Source organism: Coregonus clupeaformis, chromosome 29, assembly GCF_020615455.1.
Source record: "Coregonus clupeaformis isolate EN_2021a chromosome 29, ASM2061545v1, whole genome shotgun sequence".
Classification (NCBI taxonomy): domain Eukaryota; kingdom Metazoa; phylum Chordata; class Actinopteri; order Salmoniformes; family Salmonidae; genus Coregonus; species Coregonus clupeaformis.
The window spans coordinates 3,164,039-3,187,723 of record NC_059220.1 but is presented as its reverse complement, the minus strand read 5'-3'; the positions used below and the strand labels follow the sequence as shown (position 1 = coordinate 3,187,723).

At 44.7% G+C, this 23,685-nt stretch overlaps 1 protein-coding gene across 1 annotated transcript; it reads left to right on the top strand.

Annotated features, from left to right (window-relative positions):
- Nucleotides 1–11,159: 11,159 nt before the first annotated feature.
- Nucleotides 11,160–22,723, top strand: LOC121544589 (deubiquitinase DESI2-like). Its single transcript, XM_041854550.2, has 5 exons — nt 11,160–12,295; nt 18,357–18,429; nt 20,526–20,619; nt 20,965–21,106; nt 21,410–22,723. Exons 1-5 carry the CDS (start codon nt 12,257–12,259, stop codon nt 21,650–21,652), a joined length of 591 nt encoding a protein of 196 aa, XP_041710484.1. The 5' UTR covers nt 11,160–12,256; the 3' UTR covers nt 21,653–22,723.
- The last annotated feature ends 962 nt before the right edge of the window (nt 22,724–23,685 follow it).

The window sequence follows — 23,685 nt, the reverse complement described above, 5'->3', positions numbered from 1 at the left end:
CCACTTAAAAAGATGAGAGAGGCCTGTAATTTTCATCATAGGTACACGTCAACTATGACAGACAAATTGAGAAAATGTTTTCCAGAAAATCACATTGTAGGATTTTTAATCAATCAATCAATCAATTTTATTTTATATAGCCCTTCTTACATCAGCTAATATCTCGAAGTGCTGTACAGAAACCCAGCCTAAAACCCCAAACAGCTAGTAATGCAGGTGTAGAAGCACGGTGGCTAGGAAAAACTCCCTAGAAAGGCCAAAACCTAGGAAGAAACCTAGAGAGGAACCAGGCTATGAGGGGTGGCCAGTCCTCTTCTGGCTGTGCCGGGTGGAGATTATAACAGAACCATGCCAAGATGTTCAAAAATGTTCATAAGTGACAAGCATGGTCAAATAATAATCAGGAATAAATCTCAGTTGGCTTTTCATAGCCGATCATTAAGAGTTGAAAACAGCAGGTCTGGGACAGGTAGGGGTTCCATAACCGCAGGCAGAACAGTTGAAACTGGAATAGCAGCAAGGCCAGGCGGACTGGGGACAGCAAGGAGTCACCACGGCCGGTAGTCCCGACGCATGGTCCTAGGGCTCAGGTCTCTCAGTTGGCTTTTCATAGCCGATCATTAAGAGTTGAAAACAGCAGGTCTGGGACAGGTAGGGGTTTCGTAACCGCAGGCAGAACAGTTGAAACTGGAATAGCAGCAAGGCCAGGCGGACTGGGGACAGCAAGGTGTCAGCATGCCCGGTAGTCCTGACGTATGGTCCTAGGGCTCAGGTTCTCAGAGAGAAAGAGAGAACGAGAGAATTAGAGAGAGCATACTTAAATTCACACAGGACACTGGATAAGACAGGAGAAGTACTCCAGGTATAACTCAACTAACCCCAGCCCCCGACACATAAACTACTGCAGCATAAATACTGGAGGCTGAGACAGGAGCGGTCCGAGACACTGTGGCCCCATCCGAAGAAACCCCGGACAGGGCCAAACAGGAAGGATATAACCCCACCCACTCTGCCAAAGCACAGCCCCCGCACCACCAGAGGGATATCCTCAACCACCAACTTACAATCCTGAGACAAGGCCGAGTATAGCCCACAGAGGTCTCCACCACAGCACAAACCAAGGGGGGCGCCAACCCAGACAGGAAGATCGCGTCAGTAACTCAACCCCACTCAAGTGACGCACCCCTCCTAGGGACGGCATGAAAGAGCACCAGCAAGCCAGTGACTCAGCCCCTGTAACAGGGTTAGAGGCAGAGAACCCCAGTGGAGAGAGGGGAACCGGCCTGGCAGAGACAGCAAGGGCTGTTCGTTGCTCCAGAGCCTTTCCGTTCACCTTCACACTCCTGGGCCAGACTACACTCAATCATATGACCTACTGAAGAGATAAGTCTTCAGTAAAGACTTAAAGGTTGAGACCGAGTCTGCGTCTCTCACATGGGTAGGCAAACTGTTCCATAAAAATGGAGATCTATAGGAGAAAGCCCTGCCTCCCGCTGTTTGCTTAGAAATTCTAGGGACAATTAGGAGGCCTGTGTCTTGTGACCGTAGCGTACGTATTGGTATGTACGGCAGGACCAACTCGGAAAGATAGGTAGGAGCAAGCCCATGTAACGCTTTATAGGTTAACAGTAAAACCTTGAAATCAGCCCTTGCCTTAACAGGAAGCCAGTGTAGGGAAGCTAGCACTGGAGTAATATGATCAAATTTCTTGGTTCTAGTCAGGATTCTAGCAGCCGTATTTAGCACTAACTGAAGTTTATTTAGTGCTTTATCCGGGTAGCCGGAAAGTAGAGCATTGCAGTAGTCTAACCTAGAAGTAACAAATGCATGGATTAATTTTTCTGCATCATTTTTGGACAGAAAATTTCTGATTTTTGCAATGTTACGTAGATGGAAAAAAGCTGTCCTTGAAACAGTCTTGATATGTTCGTCAAAAGAGAGATCAGGGTCAAGAGTAACGCCGAGGTCCTTCACAGTTTTATTTGAGACGACTTTACAACCATCAAGATGAATTGTCAGATTTAACAGAAGATCTCTTTGTTTCTTGGGACCTAGAACAAGCATCTCTGTTTTGTCCGAGTTTAAAAGTAGAAAGTTTTCAGCCATCCACTTCCTTATGTCTGAAACACAGGCTTCTAGCGAGGGCAATTTTGGGGCTTCACCATGTTTCATTGAAATGTACAGCTGTGTGTCATCCGCATAGCAGTGAAAGTTAACATTATGTTTTCGAATAACATCCCCAAGAGGTAAAATATATAGTGAAAACAATAGTGGTCCTAAAACGGAACCTTGAGGAACACCGAAATGTACAGTTGATTTGTCGGAGGACAGACCATTCACAGAGACAAACTGATATCTTTCCGACAGGTAAGATCTAAACCAGGCCAGAACTTGTCCGTGTAGACCAATTTGGGTTTCCAGTCTCTCCAAAAGAATGTGGTGATCGATAGTGTCAAAGGTAGCACTAAGGTCTAGTAGCACGAGGACAGATGCAGAGCCTCGGTCTGACGCCATTAAAAGGTCATTTACCACCTTCACAAGTGCAGTCTCAGTGCTATGATGGGGTCTAAAACCAGACTGAAGCATTTCGTATACATTGTTTGTCTTCAGAAAGGCAGTGAGTTGCTGCGCAACAGCTTTTTCTAAAATTTTTGAGAGGAATGGAAGATTCGATATAGGCCGATAGTTTTTTATATTTTCCGGGTCAAGGTTTGGCTTTTTCAAGAGAGGCTTTATCACTGCCACTTTTAGTGAGTTTGGTACACATCCGGTGGATAGAGAGCTGTTTATTATGTTCAACATAGGAGGGCCAAGCACAGGAAGCAGCTCCTTGAATTTATTTGCAAATTATGGTGGAAAATAAGTATTTGGTCACCTACAAACAAGCAAGATTTCTGGCTCTCACAGACCTTTAACTTCTTCTTTAAGAGGCTCCTCTGTCCTCCACTCGTTACCTGTATTAATGGCACCTGTTTGAACTTGTTATCAGTATAAAAGACACCTGTCCACAACCTCAAACAGTCACACTCCAAACTCCACTATGGCCAAGACCAAAGAGCTGTCAAAGGACACCAGAAACAAAATTGTAGACCTGCACCAGGCTGGGAAGACTGAATCTGCAATAGGTAAGCAGCTTGGTTTGAAGAAATCAACTGTGGGAGCAATTATTAGGAAATGGAAGACATACAAGACAACTGATAATCTCCCTCGATCTGGGGCTCCACGCAAGATCTCACCCCGTGTGGTCAAAATGATCACAAGAACAGTGAGCAAAAATCCCAGAACCACACGGGGGGACCTAGTGAATGACCTGCAGAGAGCTGGGACCAAAGTAACAAAGCCTACCATCAGTAACACACTACGCCGCCAGGGACTCAAATCCTGCAGTGCCCCCTGCTTAAGCCAGTACATGTCCAGGCCCATCTGAAGTTTGCTAGAGTGCATTTGGATGATCCAGAAGAGGATTGGGAGAATGTCATATGGTCAGATGAAACCAAAATATAACTTTTTGGTAAAAACTCAACTCGTCGTGTTTGGAGGACAAAGAATGCTGAGTTGCATCCAAAGAACACCATACCTACTGGGAAGCATGGGGGTGGAAACATCATGCTTTGGGGCTGTTTTTCTGAAAAGGGACCAGGACGACTGATCCGTGTAAAGGAAAGAATGAATGGGGCCATGTATCGTGAGATTTTGAGTGAAAACCTCTTTCCATCAGCAAGGGCATTGAAGATGAAACGTGGCTGGGTCTTTCAGCATGACAATGATCCCAAACACACTGCCCGGGCAACGGAGTGGCTTCGTAAGAATTATTTCAAGGTCCTGGAGTGGCCTAGCCAGTCTCCAGATCTCAACCCCATAGAAAATCTTTGGAGGGAGTTGAAAGTCTGTGTTGCCCAGCGACAGCCCCAAAACATCACTGCTCTAGAGGAGATCTGCATGGAGGAATGGGCCAAAATACCAGCAACAGTGTGTGAAAACCTTGTGAAGACTTACAGAAAACATTTGACCTGTGTCATTGCCAACAAAGGGTATATAACAAAGTATTGAGAAACTTTTGTTATTGACCAAATACTTATTTTCCACCATAATTTGCAAATAAATTCATTAAAAATCCTACAATGTGATTTTCTGGATTTTGTTTTCTCATTTTGTCTGTCATAGTTGACATGTACTTATGATGAAAATTACAGGCCTCTCTCATCTTTTTAAGTGGGAGAACTTGCACAATTGGTGGCTGACTAAATACTTTTTTTCCCCACTGTGTATATATATATATATATATATATATATATATATATATATAGGCTATATAAACATACTGAGTATAGGCCTATGGTTGGAGCGCTGACCCAGGCTATCCCGTCACTTGAGTATAGAATATCACCTCACAAAACTGCTTGTCTGTTTCAAATGGCATTGATGATAAATTGCTGTGGAGTTATAGCCTAGCTGGGTTGCCACTTCTCTACACACGAAAATAGATTAAATGTCAACAAAAAAAAGCTGACCTATTCATGGTCTGGTATGTTTACTCTGTTTCAATATCAATATTTGCAACTTAAAGCCATTTCCACCGCCATTTCTCACATAATTAATTCTACAGACACAAAAAGATCCAACCGTCTGTCGACATTTCCTGTTTTCATAAGCCCTGTCGTGCCTTTTTTAATGCGTCAGGTAATTCATCCACATTAAATGGTTAGATGGAAACCTGGTTACTGTAGAGATTACAGTAATTCGGAGTACAGTCATTCCAACTCAGTCCTGTTTTCAGTGCACTAGTCTGGCTCTGAGTAGGTCAACAGTATCTCTTCTGCTCCACAGTAAGTTCACCGATCCAGTTCAATACTGTACAAATTCATTGCAAGGTTTCATTTAATCAAAAGCTGAACTATACTAGACCAAATTGGTGGTGGATACATTGGTATAGTGTATGTCAAGTTATTATACGTTTGTACCAGATATTTTCAAGACCAGGTTGAATTATTCATTGGATCAGGCTAAAGGTGAATGCCATCAGGTAGAAGTGAGGCATCAATGCGCTGCTAATGTACAGTTAACTGAATAAATAAAGGAAACGCTTGAGTAAATAAGGGACACAAAGTATATTGAAAGCAGGTGCTTCCACACATGTGTGGTTCCTGAGTTAATTAAGCAATTAACATCCCATCGTGCTTAGGGTCATCTATAAAAATGGCCACTTGCCAAAGTATTTTTGCTACCTTTGCTAGAAGAAGAGATCTCGGTGACTTTGAAAGAGGGGTCTCAAAAGAGCACATATGGGTTTAAAGTGCGTGCAGCGCCTCCAGTCCGTATGCTAGGTTCGGTTTGCTCCTAGAAGAACTCGGTTAGGCGAAGCGAATGTCAGTGCCTGGCATACTCCCTTAAAATACCTTCGCTTAAAAAAGCTGCAATATTACCGTTTGTCCCTCTTTGAGACAATGTAGCGAACTTCTTTAAAATAGTCAGAATTATAAATTACAAAAATAGTCTATCTGTTGTGGTCTTTTTGCAAACTAGGGCCATCTACTGTAAGTGCTGCCTGTCTTCCCAGTGGCCTAATTTGTGTGTGAACTGCTGTCTGCTCATAATTTGCAGATAGTTGACACACAACAACCAGGATCATGGGGCATGGCAATTTGTTGACAACTCCGTTGTGTCCTCCCAGAGTGCGAAGAGCCTTGGCGTGACCCTGGACAACACCCTGTCGTTCTCCGCTAACATCAAGGCGGTGACCCGATCCTGTAGGTTCATGCTCTACAACATTCGGAGAGTACGACCCTGCCTTACACAGGAAGCGGCACAGGTCCTAATCCAGGCACTTGTCATCTCCCGTCTGGATTACTGCAACTCGCTGTTGGCTGGGCTCCCTGCCTGTGCCATTAAACCCCTACAACTCATCCAGAATGCCGCAGCCCGTCTGGTGTTCAACCTTCCCAAGTTCTCTCACGTCACCCCGCTCCTCCGCACACTCCACTGGCTTCCAGTTGAAGCTCGCATCTGCTACAAGACCATGGTGCTTGCCTACGGAGCTGTGAGGGGAACGGCACCTCCGTACCTTCAGGCTCTGATCAGTCCCTACACCCAAACGAAGGCACTGCGTTCATCCACCTCTGGCCTGCTGGCTCCCCTACCTCTGCGGAAGCATAGTTCCCGCTCAGCCCAGTCAAAACTGTTCGCTGCTCTGGCACCCCAATGGTGGAACAAGCTCCCTCACGACGCCAGGACAGCGGAGTCACTCACCACCTTCCGGAGACATTTGAAACCCCACCTCTTTAAGGAATACCTGGGATAGGATAAAGTAATCCTTCTACCCCCCCTTTACTCCAACCAAGGTGAATGCACCTATTTGTAAGTCGCTAAGTCGGATAAGAGCGTCTGCTAAATGACGTAAATGTAAAATGTAAATGTAGTTTAACTTCTCCAAGGCAATTAGTACAGGGAGGTGCGCTCTTCACCTCTGCTAGACAATTAGTTTTAGTTTGTCAGTTTTGTTGCAAAACCGTCGCCCGAAAACAAAGACTGTTCTGCCTAGTTGTTCAAGGAAGGAACGCGAGGAAGACTCCACACCACTCTCTCACTTGAGTATCTTAGTTATTTACAGACTCATTTTTGCTCTTTTGTGGCTTTGTTAACTGGACAGGTTCACTCCTCTCCCTGTAGGCGTTAGACGCTCCCCACCCCTTAACTGCAACCCCTTCTAATTTAGTGGACCCTGAGCGCACAACCCATGTGGAATTCTGGGTCTCTGGCAGCGCTTGGAACTGCTGATCTGCGGTCAAGAACGCAGAGTTCATCTCAGCCTATGCTGCCCTTCAGTCCCTTGACCTTTTTGGCCCTGACGGAGACATAGATCACCCCAGAGAACACTGCTACTCCAGCTGCTCTCCATCTAACTGTTTTCTCTCATAGTCCGAGAGCATCTGGTCGTCGCGGTGGTGGCACAGGTCTACTCATTTCTCCTAAGTGGAGATTTTCTATTTTCTCCCTCTCTCACCTGTCCATCTCCTCATTTGAATTCCATGCTGTCACTGTCACTTGTCCTCTCCAGCTTAACATTGTCATCTATCGCCCACCAGGTTCCCTTGAAGAGTTCCTCTATGAGCTTGACACCTTGATAAGTTCATTTCCTGACGATGGCTCACCGCTCTTCGTACTTGGCGACTTCAACCTCACGACGTCTGCCTTCGATTAATTTATTTTCAACTCTTTCCCATCCTTCCCTCTTTTGACCTCACCCTTCCCCGATCCCCTCCAACTCACAAGGCAGGCAATACGCTTGACCTCATCTTTATTGATGAGGTCAAGCGTTTTTTTGAGGTGAGCTGTTGTAACTGCTCAAGGGATATGTTCTGTGTTGGACTGTGACGTTATGCCTTTCATAGACTCCTGGTATGACCGCACCTTAACAGGGCCATTGTATTCCGGAACTGTTGCTTGTATTGAACGAATTGTGTAAACAATATGATTTTATCACTTCACACTATATAGGCAACATGTAACCATTTATTATTTGAGTTCTTCCCTGTGATCTGAGCTAGATCTCCCCTGTAGTAGCTTGATTCAAGATTTTTCTATTATATCATTAAATAGTCTCTGCCTTAATCTTTTGGAACAAATTTTCCACAACACTAGGAAACACTTTTCCCTCCTTCTCCCTCTCTGTGGACGACTTTGTCAACCACTTTGGGGAAAAAGGTTGACGTCCGCCACTCGTTCACTCAGCCTATTGAATCCACTGGACTCACTAACACAGAACTACCTTACGACTTGACCTCTTTCTCCCATCAACCTCCAGATGACATCCTGCGACTAGTGAGGTCTGGCTGCCCAACAACCTGTCCACTAGACCCCATCCCCTCCTCCCTTCTTCAGGCCATCTCTGGAGACCACCTCACATCCCTGACCACTGGCTGTGTCCCTTCTGACTTCAAAATGGTCCTAGTTGTTCCCCTCGTCAAGAAACCAACACTCCACTCATCTTACGTCAAACTATAGACCCGTATCCCTTTTCTTTCCGAAACACTTGAGCGTGCTGATCAACTTTCTCGTAATCTCTCTCAGAATTATCTTCTTGACTGGTCACTCAACCGAGACTGCGCTTCTCTGTGTCACGGAAGCTCTCCGCACTGCCAAAGCTGACTCTCTCCTCTGTTCTCATCATCCTAGATCTATCTGCTACCTTCAACACCGTGAACCATCAGATCCTCCTCTCCACCGTCTCAGGGCTGGACGTCTCAGGCTCTGCACACTCCTGGATTGCATCCTACCTGGCAGGTCCCTCCTACCAGGTGATGTGGAGAGGATCTGTGTCTGCACCACATACTCTCATTACTGGTGTCCCCCAGGGCTCGGTTCTAGGCCCTCTTCTCTCTATACACCAAGTCACTCGGCTCCATGTATATCCTCACGTGGTCTCTCCTATCATTGCTATGCGGATGACACTCAACTACTTTTCACCTCCCCCCTTCTGACACACAGGTGGCGACATGCATCTCTGTGTGATTGGCAGATATCTCAGCTTGGATGTAGGCCCACCACCTCAAGTTCAACCTCGACAAGACGGAGCTGCTCTTCCTCCCGGGGAAGGCTTGCCCGATCAAAGACCTCCTCCACGGTTGACAACTCCACAGTGTCGCCCTCCCAGAGTGCAAAGAACCTTGGCGTGAACCTGGACAACATTCTGCCATTCTCTGCAAACATCAAAGCAGTGACTCGCTCCTGCAGGTTCATGCTCTACAACATCCGTATAGTGCGACCCTACCTCACACAGGAAGCGGCGCAGGTCCTAATCCAGGCACTTGTCCTCTCCCATCTGGACTACTGCAACTCGCTGTTGGCTGGGCTCCCTGCGTATGAAAATGTATGCACTCACTACTGTAAACCGCTCTGGATTAGAGCGTCTGCTAAATGACTTAAATGTAAAAATGTTGTGCCATCAAACCCCTGCAACAACAGCCCGCTTGGTTTTCAACCTTCCCAAGTTCTCCAATGTCACCCCGCTCCTCCTCACACTCCACTGGCTTCCAGTCAAAGCTCGCATCCACTACAAGACCATGTTGCTTACCTACGGCGCAGAAAGAGGAACTGCACTTCCCTAACATCAGGCTATGCTCAAACCCTACACCCCAACCTCAGCACGCTGTTTTACCACCTCAGGGCTCTTGACCCGCCCACCCTCTACGGGAGGACAGCTCCCGCTCAGCCCAGTCCAAGCTCTTCTCTGTCCTGGCCCGCCCCAATGGTGGAACCAGCTTCCCCCTGAAGCTAGGTCAGCGGAGTCCCTGCCCATCTTCTGAAAACATCTGAAACCTTACCTCTTCAAACACAATTTTAAATTATCCTCCTCACCTCACAAAAAATAAAATAAAATGAACCAGCAGATGCACTTCACCTCCCCCTTCTACTTCTGACAACTACGTTATTAAGGAAAAATGTACTTTCTATGCCTGTGATATGTGGCTGTCCCACCTAGCTATCTTAAGATCAAAATACAACCGGTGTAGACCTTAATGTGAAATGCTTACTTATGAGCCCTTAATGCAGTTTAAACAAAATAGTTAAAATATTTACTAAATAAATTAAAGTAACACAATAAAGAAGCTATATACAGTGGGTACTGGTACCGAGTCAATGTCGAGGTAATTTGTACGTCTAGGTAGGGGTAAAGTGGCTATGCATAGGCAATAAACAGCGAGTAGCAGCAGTGTAAAAATAGAGGTGGGGGGGGGGGGGCGGTCAATGCAAATAGTCCGGGTGGCCATTTGATTAATTGTTCAGAAGTCTTATGGCTTGGGGGTAGAAGATGAATGAACTGTAAGTCACTCTGGATAAGAGCATCTGCTAAATGACTAAAATTGAAATGCAGAATATGTAATTGTTTAAATTTAAAGCACATGAGGTGTGTATGAAATAATCACAACGAGGCTTGAAATAATTGGAAGTGAGTTATATTTGTCCCTTTATTACTAATCTGTAGGAGACGTACTGTACAGCACATTAAAGGTCACAATTCATGTACGTTTTGTCCTACATTGTTGTTAGCCAATACTATATTTGCAGATTATCAATGTTATGGATTGTGTAAATTTTGCCTTAATCAAGCAGTGTTTGTTTTTACAATGGGTAAAACAATTCTAAATAAATAAACCTTTATGCTCAGCATGTGATCCTTTTTCATTATTGTATTTGTTTTAGCCTTGTCGCATATCTTTCAAGCAGCAAGGATTTTGTTTGTGTTGTGATGTAGCCTAATGAATGGGTTCCCCTCCTAAAGATTCCTAGTAGAAATTCCCCAAATGGCTTGCTCTGTAAGATGACGAGGTTAATGAGGATGACGATCAATCATGATGTTAAAGTGAAAAGTTTGAAATAAAAGCACAGATCTCTCCCGTAAACGCTCTGTTGACCGCTACAACTCTACGCCCCCACCCCATCTCATGTATGCAGTCCATCGTCAATTGGTTGTGGAAGGAGGGATGCTTGGCGCGGAAGCAGCCAGTAGCGCTAGCACGATGATGTAATCAACATTTCTCCTCCCCACTCATAGAGGGGACTCGATTAATCTGTCTCGGGTGCCCGTGTATGCATGTTTTGCACCGGGTGAAATTTGATTGCGTTCGTTTTGGAACAGGGCTGCTTCCCGGGCGTGAGTCATACCGTGTTCAAAACAACTGGGAACTCGGAAAAATACGAGGTCAAATCATGACGTCAGTGATCTTCAGGTCGGAAAGTCAGAGCTCTAGAAAGAGGCAGAGTTCTCGAATTGGTTGACTGTTCAAATCGATTTTTCCCAGTTGGAGCTTGTTTTTTCCAAGTTGTTTTGAACGCACTGAAGTCGGAAGTCAGAGATTTCCGAGTTCCCCGTTGGTTTCAACATGGCATCTGGTACCCCTTTCAAAAGCCGGAGCAAAGTTGGCTCAAAACAAAAGTGAGGTAGGAGCGTGTGAAGTAATGAGTAGGACTCTGTTTTCACATGCAGAAGTGGTTGCTTCTGATAAAAACGCTTTATTTGTTTTTGGACGATGCACCATGCTGCCTTGTTGACAACATGACCAAGCCGCGTAGATTACTGTTCCATTCGAAGAGGGCGCTCCTCTCTCACCGCTTTTGCCCGTTCACGTCACGGGCCATAGTCCGGTGCCCCACGGCGCAGCATAATCGAATCCTCCCATTCCCATAGGACCCGGCTCGTGCACAGGACGTTCCGCCAGCTGTGAGGCACGCGCCACACGGTTCGGATTATGTCATTCACTTTCTTTTGAGCAGTTTTAACGAGACCGGAGGACATCATCGTTTTTTTTTTTTTGCGGTGAGAGATCCTCCCCACCCAATCGTATATCTCATCGAACGGACAGAGACCGAGGACGGTAGCTAGCTAGCTACGGCAAAACGACTCGACTCTCTCTCGATCTTGTCTGTGTGATGTGGGCCACTTCATGCACCACTGATACCGTCTATACCTGCGCTGTTGCTAGTTTTCACCACACAGCTGACAAGCCAAAAGTGAACGGTAAAACAATACGGAAAGCTATAGCCAGCTAGCTTTTATATACTAGCTATTTTTGCCTTGCCGTCTTCAGTGGCCGCGTTTGAGAGAAAAGTGATATTCGGCGGCTCTCGGCCCGGGGTGACATTTCCGGATTCGAACACTCGCATATTCATCCTCCCAGCCGTGCTGTTTTAGCATCTCAATATACAGGCAGTTGATCACCGTTTATGCGACAACGGAGTCTAGCAAAGTGAAACTAACGGTAACCATAATTTGGTTTCCGGAGCACCTATTTTTCTTGCTTTTGGAATGGAAATGGGCCGTGTTCAACAGTTCTGCAACTGTCTAGCTCGAGCTAGCTACTGAAGCGAGCTAACTCGGGTCTGGATCTAGTAACGTAATGTGCGTGCCTGTGGTCTTTACAGCCAAAAAGCGAAACATTAGTCGTTGACGTTTCGCTGCCTTGATATTTGATACTTTTTTTTTCAACTTCTACAATCGAGATACGCTTGAACGGGTAGAATTATTGGACCGAATTCTTTGTTTTGGCTGAGGCTGGAGCATGACAGACATTCGATCCATCCTTCCATCGCGGTGCTCCATCCAATACGGCGCAGTGTGAGTAGCCCCATCCGGGAAGCGCACATCAAGCAGAATCGTATCCTATGCACCTCTTGGGTGTCAGGGGCTAAAGGTGCTACTATTCCCAGAGCAATAACGTCGGAGGGGGAGGACGTTGCCTTCCCATCTCAGGATTAAATCATGGCCAATGAACCTGTCATCCTTAATGTGTATGATATGGTAAGATTGTGTGTTTTGAACTTTTATGTGCATGGGAATCAATGTGACATACTAACCTACTATTGTCGCGCACACACACACACACACAACCTACACACCCTACACACACACACACAACCTACACACCCTACACACACACACACACACCCTACACACACACAACCTACACACACACACACACACCCCAGAATGGATATTTAGTCCCTTGGTAGGACAACCAGGCAGGTGCAGTGTTGGTCCCTCTCTTCCCCTCTGATATCTCCAGGCCAGCAGTCACAGATAGACGAGGACCCCCCATGGTCCCTCTCTTCCCATCTCCAGGCCACAGTCCTACGAGGACCCCATGGTCCCTCTCTTCCCATCTCCAGGCCAGCAGTCACAGATAGACGAGGACCCCCCATGGTCCCTCTCTTCCCATCTCCAGGCCAGCAGTCACAGATAGACGAGGACCCCCCATGGTCCCTCTCTTCCCATCTCCAGGCCAGCAGTCACAGATAGACGAGGACCCCCCAGTGGAGCATATCTCCAGGCCAGCAGTCACAGATAGACGAGGACCCCCCCAGTGGAGCTGAAAGTCACAGCTGCTCAAACGCCTGATTTTAAAATCCCACTGTAGCTCTGCTCTGCTGGGACAAGGGATGGACTGGGACCAGAAATCGGCCCAGGCATTTCAAACACACTGGCCCAATAGTTTTCATTATGACGTCCACAGAGGCTCATTTTTTCCCCCCTAGAAGCTCCCATTATTAGCTAATTTATTATAATTTTGCGCAAAACACCTAATTTAGTCCCACTGGACTAAAGACTGACTAGCCCATCTGCCAATTGCCCAAACTGCCCTATGGCCAGCCCAGTTCTGTTTGGGACCCAGTCATTGGCTGGGAAACTACAGGTCATGCAAGGGCTGCGTGCAACAACCCCAGAAAGATAGTCAATTAGCTTTGCCCGACGACTCACCCTGAATATAATTGCTACATGCATTCAGTCTGAAACTGCCCTCCTAGAAGTCGTTTTGTGTGGATTTCAAAATGAGGGGCGTTGTGCAAAACAAATTCATCAGTGATTTGGATCGTCTCGAACAAATCTAACCAATCAAGGGTATCGAAGTGAATAACATCATCGTGTAGGCTCTGGCTCAACCTATCAGCTTCTGAGAACCTTTTGAACAGTCAGAATGTTTTTGCGTTCTAGAAATCGTAGGGGGTCATGGTCGAGAAGAAACGGCAGTTTGGCTGAGCGATATGGATGGGTAGCCAGGCAACCAGAAAGAGTGACCACGGTATAGATTGAGAGTCATAGGCTTCATCCCAATTTTCTTCCCTTTTATGTGAACTTTAAAGGGAATGGATTGGTGGAGATGTACATTTTAGTCATTTAGCAGACACTCTTAACCAGAGCGACTTACAGTATAGAGTCCATACATTTTCATACTTTTTTCATACTTGTCCCCCTTGGGAATCGAACCAAACTTCATAAAAAAAACATTTGATTGGTTAATTGATTGTAATCTCTACAGTAACCAGATTTCCATCTAACCATTTAAATGTGGATGAATTACCTGACGCATTAATAAAGTCACGACAGGGCTTATGGAAACAGGAAATGTTGACAGACGGTGGGATCTTTTTGTGTCTGTAGAATTAATTATGCGAGAAGTGGCGGTGGAAACACCTTTTTTTATGTTTTAAATATTGATATAATAACCGTCTGATGGAGGTAAACTTGGAGTCACTTGACTTGATGATGGGTTGTGTGGACTACTTAATAAGGCTACAGCTGGAATGAGTTAAGAACTTCACAGGGTGGTGGTGATGCGGCAGGCGGCTTAGTGGTTAAGAGCGTTGTGCCAGTAACCGAAAGGTCGCTGGTTCTAATCCCCGAGCCGACTAGGTGAAAAATCTGTCGATGTGCCCTTGAGCAAGGCACTTAACCCTAAATTGCTCATGTAAGTCGCTCTGGATAAGAGCGTCTGCTAAATGACTAAAATGTAAAATGTGTATCGATGGTCTTATTCTGGTGACATGATGATCGATGCTTGTCTGCAGTTTGACAAATAAACCTATTCTCGCTCTTATTTACATTTGAGTCATTTAGCAGACGCTCTTATCCAGAGCGACTTACAATTTTTTTTTTTTATTAATTTTTTATACTGCCCCCCGTGGGAATCGAACCCACAACCCTGGCGTTGCAAACGCCATGCTCTATCAACTGAGCTACATCCCTGCCGGCCATTCCCTCCCCTACCCTGGACAACGCTGGGCCAATTGTGCGCCGCCCATGCGCGGCCGGCTGCGACAGAGCCTGGATTCGAACCAGGATCTCTAGTGGCACAGTTAGCACTGCGATGCAGTGCCTTAGACCACTGCGCCACTCAGGAGTGGATAATAATAATAATAATAATCTCATCATGTAGACTAGCCTACTAGCACAGCACTCTTATCCATAATACTGTCATCATGTAGACTAGCCTACTAGCACAGCACTCTTATCCATAATAATCTCATCATGTAGCCTAGCCTACTAGCACAGCACTCTTATCCATAATAATGTCATCATGTAGCCTAGCCTACTAGCACAGCGCTCTTATCCATAATAATGTCATCATGTAGACTAGCCTACTAGCACAGCACTCTTATCCATAATAATGTCATCATGTAGACTAGCCTACTAGCACAGCGCTCTTATCCATAATACTGTCATCATGTAGACTAGCCTACTAGCACAGCACTCTTATCCATAATAATGTCATCATGTAGCCTAGCCTACTAGCACAGCACTCTTATCCATAATAATGTCATCATGTAGCCTAGCCTACTAGCACAGCACTCTTATCCATAATACTGTCATCATGTAGACTAGCCTACTAGCACAGCACTCTTATCCATAATACTGTCATCATGTAGACTAGCCTACTAGCACAGCACTCTTATCCATAATAATGTCATCATGTAGCCTAGCCTACTAGCACAGCACTCTTATCCATAATAATGTCATCATGTAGCCTAGCCTACTAGCACAGCACTCTTATCCATAATAATGTCATCATGTAGACTAGCCTACTAGCACAGCACTCTTATCCATAATAATGTCATCATGTAGCCTAGCCTACTAGCACAGCACTCTTATCCATAATAATGTCATCATGTAGACTAGCCTACTAGCACAGCGCTCTTATCCATAATAATCTCATCATGTAGCCTAGCCTACTAGCACAGCACTCTTATCCATAATAATGTCATCATGTAGCCTAGCCTACTAGCACAGCGCTCTTATCCATAATAATCTCATCATGTAGACTAGCCTACTAGCACAGCACTCTTATCCATAATACTGTCATCATGTAGACTAGCCTACTAGCACAGCGCTCTTATCCATAATACTGTCATCATGTAGACTAGCCTACTAGCACAGCACTCTTATCCATAATACTGTCATCATGTAGACTAGCCTACTAGCACAGCACTCTTATCCATAATACTGTCATCATGTAGACTAGCCTACTAGCACAGCACTCTTATCCATAATACTGTCATCATGTAGACTAGCCTACTAGCACAGCACTCTTATCCATAATACTGTCATCATGTAGACTAGCCTACTAGCACAGCACTCTTATCCATAATAATGTCATCATGTAGCCTAGCCTACTAGCACAGCCGATCCACACTGTATCTGGGAGCTGCTGGCTAGAGTGCACCTGCCAAGACCAGAGTGGGCACATTTAGCTATTTAACAAAACTATCGGTAGAGTTGAAAATGTGATGGAAACACATTGAACTTTAGATTTTTATTTGATACATGAAAAAGTACCTTTTATGTGCACTACGTCATCACTACGTCATCACTACGTCATCACTATGTCACCACGGACTGCTTGTTATCCTCAGCAAGTCCGTTTGGTGGAACACACCACTAGTGTGAAAATGCATATTTTTAAATATACGCATGAAAATCTTTCACCAATTGGATGGAAACCTAGCTAGTGAGAGAAGGATTGATGGGTCGATTTCTGAAAGATAGTGACACAGAGAGAGAGAGAGAGAGAGACTGGAGGATGATGTGTAGTGAGGTGTGATGATATTTCTGCATGGACAGACAGACAGTTGAATGTGGGAGGTCCTCAGAGAATGCATGCGTCCTTACAGCCTTAGACCAAAGAGATGCAAGACATGATTACCAAATACCAAGTGCTCACTCTTTCAGTGGCGTACAGATGGTGTCAAGTTCAAACGAAGACCAACCACACAGAACTCCACACCTCCAGTCCACAAAATACAGTTAGATTCTTTGCATTAACAGTCCACCAATTCTAATACAGATAGGGTATTCAGACAACTGTTCTATGTGAGAGCCTGCAACAGTAAGCTTATGGATAGTGTTTTGACACTTCACTGTCGTTTCACTGACACTGTGTCAGTCAGTCAGGAACCTTGCTCTCTATTATTAATGGAGGGCCCAGCTGGTGGGATCTGGATGTCTTTTAACAACCCCCCCACACGCCCTCAGGACACCCACCCTCCACAAAGGTTCAGGAGGAGGAGGTCTGATTGGGGAGGAGAGAGGTTCTGCGAAGGTAGGGGTGTTACCAAAAGTCTGGGGCCGTATGAATCAAGTTCTTATCTAGGATCAGGTCTTTCCTGTCCATGTAACTTGATTAATTGTGATCTGAAAGGCTAAACTGATCCTAAATCAGTACTCCTACTCTGAGACGTGATTGGGAAAAGAGGGGATCTTTGGGGGTAGACTCGTAGAAAAAAGGGTTCTTCGGCTGTCCCCATAGGAGAACCCTTTTCGGTTCCATGCGGAAAGGGTTCTACCTGGAACCAGAAACAGTTCTTCAAAGGGTTCTCCTATGGGGAAAGCCGAATAACCCTTTTAGATTCTAGATATAACCTTTTTGTGAGCCACATCCCTTCCCCTCTCCCAACCCAACTGTGTTTCTGTGAACAGGTGCTTGGTGGTCAGACCTGCTTCTATTAATATTTTAATTACAATTTACTTTGCATTCATTTCTGGCTTTGAAATGAAAATACAAACATGCATAATTCAAATATATACTTTTTAATTCAGCGATTTAGAGTTGCCAAATGTGCAATGAGACAAGTGACTGCCCTGGTTGGTCACACTGCCTGACATGCCCATTTCACTGCATACATTCTCTCTCTCTCTCTCACACACACACACCACGCATAGTAGTTATAGCATAGTTGTAAGCAAACCATATCTCAGACTTTACCTTAAAGGGGAATTCAATTGGTGGCCCTCTCTCTGTTTATCATGCCTGTCCATGAGCATCAATATCCTGTGAGGAGGAAAGAAAGAACCTCCATTTACCAAATGTCTCTAAAGTGCTGAGTAGGACGATCAGTATTGCATTACAACAGCCACTTACCCTGCATTCAGGGGAAGCCATGACAACCAGCCACTTACCCTACATTCAGGGGAAGCCATGACAACCAGCCACATACCCTGCATTCAGGAGAAGCCATGACAACCTGCCACTTACCCTGCATTCAGGGGAAGCCATGACAACCAGCCACTTACCCTGCATTCAGGGGAAGCCATGACAACCAGCCACTTACCCTGCATTCAGGGGAAGCCATGACAACCAGCCACTTACCCTGCATTCAGGGGAAGCCATGACAACCAGCCACTTACCCTGCATTCAGGGTAAGCCATGACAACCAGCCACTTACCCTGCATTCAGGGGAAGCCATGACAACCAGCCACTTACCCTGCATTCAGGGGAAGCCATGACAACCAGCCACTTACCCTGCATTCAGGGGAAGCCATGACAACCAGCCACTTACCCTGCATTCAGGGGAAGCCATGTCATAATGGAAATGTATGATAGCTTTGTATGCACTTAACAAACTAAACCCTGGTGTATGGTTCTGATCAAAACCATAAACAGTCTCCAGTCAGATATGTTGTACTACGATCTACTTAGTATCCTTAGGAGAATGAATCAATTGAAAAAAGAGCATTCCAACCTTTTCAGGATACTGTATCTAACTGTTTAAAAATACACTTCTCTCTCTCTCTCTCTCTCTCTCTCTAGTACTGGATTAACGAGTACACCTCTACTCTTGGTGTTGGAGTCTACCACTCAGGCATTGAGATCTATGGCCGAGGTACAGAGGAAGACCTTCACTACTTTCTCATTCACTCACTTACATTCATTCAACCAGTGTGCTGTTGGCAAAATGGAGAGGAAATGTGGAATGTTTCTCTCCACAGCTTCTATTCCATAGAGATTCTATAATTCTGTGTTCTATCCTCCCTCAGGGATGAGTAATTCACCATTGAGTCATCCTATGTGGAAAGAGAGAGAGAGATACTGTAGTTTTAGCATAAACCCAGAGAGAGACAGACGGACTGCCTGGTTGTTATTGTCCCCTCAGTCAGTGCCTGCACCCAGGGAATACTGTGGGTGATGCATCATTTTTTTTTTTATCTATCAAAATAGTCCCTCCCGTTTTGGTATCAAGATGTTTTTCTGTCTTATCTGAGTTATAGTACATCGGAAGGAGACATCAGCAAGGAAGACACATTGATCACACGCCACACGATATATTCTAACACCACACGATATATTCTAACACCACATGATATCTTCTAACACCACACGATATATTCTAACACCACACGATATATTCTAACACCACATTATATCCTCTAACACCACACGATATCTTCTAACACCACACAATATCTTCTAACACCACACGATATCTTCTAACACCACACGATATCTTCTAACACCACACGATATCTTCTAACACCACACAATATCTTCTAACACTATACAATATATTCTAACACCACACATATCTTCTAACACCACACATATCTTCTAACACCACACGATATCTTCTAACACCACACAATATCTTCTAACACTATACAATATCTTCTAACACCACACGATATCTTCTAACACCACACGATATCTTCTAACACCACACAATATCTTCTAACACTATACAATATCTTCTAACACTATACAATATCTTCTAACACCACACGATATCTTCTAACACTATACAATATCTTCTAACACCACACAATATCTTCTAACACCACACGATATCTTCTAACACCACACGATATCTTCTAACACCACACAATATCTTCTAACACCACACGATATCTTCTAACACCACACAATATATTCTAACACCACACGATATCTTCTAACACCACACGATATCCATTGGTGGAAAAAGTAGCCAATTGTCATACTTGAGTAAAAGTAAAGATACCTTAATAGAAAATTACTCAAGTGAAAGTGAAAGTCACCCAGTAAAATACTACTTGAGTAAAAGTCTAAAATTATTTGGTTTTAAATATACATAAGTATCAAAAGTAAAAGTATAAATCATTTCAAATTCCTTATATTAAGCAAAGCAGACGGCACCATTTTCTAGTTTTTTATTTTATTTACGGATAGCCAGGGGCACACTCCAACACTCAGACATCATTTACAAACCAAGTGTTTAGTGAGTCCGCCAGATCAGAGGCAGTAGGGAGGACCGGGGGATGTTCTCTTGATAAGTGCATGAATTTGACAATTTTCCTGTCCTGTTTAAGCATTCAAAATGTAACAAGTACTTTTGGGCGTCAGGGAAAATGTATGGAGTAAAAAGTACATCACTTTCTTTAGGAATGTAGTGAAGTAAAAGTAGTCAACAATGTACAGATACACCAAATGTACACCTTTATTTAACTAGGCAAGTCAGTTAAGAACAAATTCTTATTTACAATGACGGCCAAACCCGGACGACGCTGGGCCAATTGTGCGCCGCCCTATGGGACTCCCAATCACGGCCGGTTGTGATACAGCCTGGAATCGAACCAGGGGGGGGTCTGTAGTGACGCCTCAAGCACTGAGATGCAGTGCCTTAGACCGCTGCGCCACTCGGTCTGTAGTGACGCCTCAAGCACTGAGATGCAGTGCCTTAGACCGCTGCGCCACTCGGTCTGTAGTGACGCCTCAAGCACTGAGATGCAGTGCCTTAGACCGCTGCGCCACTCGGTCTGTAGTGACGCCTCAAGCACTGAGATGCAGTGCCTTAGACCGCTGCGCCACTCGGGAGCCCCCTCATGTACCTTTGTTGGAAAGCAAGGTGGCGACAGCAATTATTTTTCTCATGCCTGTATCGTGAGACGTCTCAATGAAGATATGACATTTACCCAATGTGTTCCTTATTTCCCCTCTTTACTACAGAGTTTGCATATGGGGGTCACCCGTATCCCTTCAGTGGCATATTTGAAATCAATCCTGGAAACGCCACGGAATTAGGAGAAACCTTCAAGTTTAAGTGAGTTTAAATTAAAACACACAAACACACACACACACACGGGTACACAAAGTGCCTAGTCACATAAAGAAGTGGTCAATGGCTGCTGTTTCACAACAGCAACAGGAAATCAAAGACAGTCTTTGTTTGCTCTAGCCATGTAAGGACGACAGAACAGTGTATCCCAAATTGCACCCTATTCCCTGTTGTACTTCTTTTGACCAAGGCCCATAAGACTCAATTTGGGATCCCAGACATGGCCTACTGAGCAGCGGCACGGTATCAAGAGGATCTTCACTTCTTTTCACGTATACTTCAATAGCTCAACCACAAGTTTTAGTAAAGATGTTGTGTATGTCTACACAGGGAGGCTATCGCTTTGGGCACGACAGATTTTGCAGTGGAGGATATGGATAAAATCATGGAGGAGCTGGGGAGGGATTTCAAAGGCGACGCCTACCATCTAATGCACAAGAACTGCAACCACTTCTCTTCCTCGCTGTCTGAGGTCGGTGGGACAACCGTCGTTCCGATTTTTCAAATGTTCCTTTCTGTTTCGTAACCGTTTCATAAGAGAGGATTACTGTTTGAATATATACATTTTGAATTATACATTATATTTACATTTATTGTGAACAATCTGATAGAGCCATTCCATCTTTTTTTTTTTTTTTTTAAAGGAGCATTGCCTATCGACAGTAATAAATATATTTTGCTGAGGATGTTTTTTATTTGCCAAGTGCATGTCCGATACTGTATCCACATTATTCAGTCCTTTTCCTGACGCCATGTTTGTTTCATTCTATTCCAGCTGTTGTGTGGGCGTGAGATCCCTCGGTGGGTAAACCGCCTGGCCTACTTCAGCTCTTGCGTGCCCTTCCTCCAGACCTGCCTCCCTAAGGAGTGGCTGACCCCCGCAGCCCTCCAGAGCCACATCAGTATGGGCCTTCACAAGGAGGAGCGAGAGGCCGGGGAGTCCAGCGACGAGGACCCCAACTCGGCCTCCGGGGCGGGCACCGGATCCTCACACAGCTGTCGCCATACACGGGTCTGAGCCAATGACTGTAGGTCTGAAGAGAACAGCCAATAGGACTCTCTCAATTACCTTTGACCTCTGAACCCTGGACCAGAAGGTCACCAGGTCACCTCTGCTGGGGATGTAGTGATGTAATATCTGTGGGCCTAACTGAATAACCAACTGACCTCATAGTACCACCTCTGAGAACAGAGACAGGGATGGATGATTAGTTAACCTGGTAGTGGTGACTCATGGTGCCGCTGGGGACGAGGGGACCTGCAAAACCCACAGATCCTTGGATCCTTTCCCTGATTTTCTCCCTTTAGATATATGGTAGATATATTCTGAAGGATTTGTTGACCAACTAACTCAGAGCATGGCATGGCTCTTTTTTAGATTGACCACAGCTACGTGATGTACTGTAGGTCTGGGGTACTTTCTAGTATTTATCTTTTTCCATGAACTTTTAAACCTTTGTCAGCCTTCATCCCCTGATTCCCTTCTTACAGAGCTGCTTCTTCTGTAGAGTAGATGGATATCAGACACCACAAAGATAAAGCTAAGGTCACGTCCCAAATGGCACCCTATTCCCTATATAGTGCACTATTTTTTTTTTTTGACAACGGCCCATAGGGCTCTGGTCAAAAAGTAGTGCACTATCTAGGGAATAGGGTGCCATTTGGGACGTAGGCCAAAGTATCTCTCTGCCTGAGACTACTCGCTGCTCATTTCAAGAGGTACTTGTTCAATAACCTCCTTGCTTGGCCTTCAGTTGTAACTTCATAAGAGGTTTGTTTTGTTTATGTGTGAGGTGAGTTAATATTGGGGCCATTTTAGATGATGTAGTAACAGAACCATGTATAGTGATGGATGCTCTGGTTAGGAGTGACTACACGTGGGATTTAAACCAGCACATTTCTGTTAAACGTCGTTCTTAACTGAAAACGATGTGCCAAGAGAAAAGGATTGGACAAAAGTGAAGACATCTAAATTAGTGTTTGGACCATATTCATTTCAATTATCTAATTTTATCATATTAGTATTACATATTTGGGTGTTATTTGTCCATTTCATGGTCTCATGCATTGTTTAACAAGACATTGTCTGCCCCCCATGTAATTTGGTATTTACTACTATCATATGTGATGAATAACACTGTCAGATGTCTCTGAAACGTGCATTTACGCTCTTCTTCAATGGGAATCATTCAATGTTCGTCAGGAGATGAAACAGAAACCTGATCAAGAAAGCTCAGACGTTGTGACCGATCAGTCGGCGTACAACATAAGAAATCTCAGCGGTGGAAGTGAAACTCATAGCGGTTGAATCACAGGTTTCTGTTCATACAACTTCTCTTTTTTCACCCCTCCTACCAAGAGAGTGATTGAGTAGGTGTGTGGGGTGTCTGGGGGCCTGTCGAGAGATGGGGTTGTGTTACAGTTGGGGCATTGTGTGAAGGAAAATGTTTTTTTTGTTTTTTTTTGGTGAGGATATGTCTCTGAATGTGTTGGATTCACATGTGATCCTTGAAACAAGGGGGGAAGTTGTCCTACCGGTCAGTGAGCTGTCCTACCAGTCAGTCAGTTGTCCATTCTGAAGCCCACTCCATTGATTCCATACAGAAGTATTTCTGGAGAACAATATCGTCCTTTCTTTCTCTGTTCCTCCTTAGTTTACTGTCTGTCTGTGTCTCTCTCTCCGTCTGTCTGTCTGTCTGTCTGTCTGCCTCCACCCCTCCGTACACCATCCCCCTCTCAGGAAGGAAATCACATGACCTGTGGTTGTTACCCAGGTGTGTCATGATCATCCAGCATCTCCTTGACAACTGGGCAAAATAAAATAACTATATTTATTTGTTTATATACTTAGATTTTTAAATCATCTATATTTTTATGTCTTTTTAATGTGTAGTGTCATCTATATTATTTGTATTTTTTTTAATTCAGGATTTTTTTTTTTTTGTTATCTTGAAATTGAAATGGGTTCCGTAAAGGTCAGTATTCCATGCTCACCATTGAAATCATTTTTTGGCACTTTCTACAGAGAATACCTTTTTCTATTGTATCGTG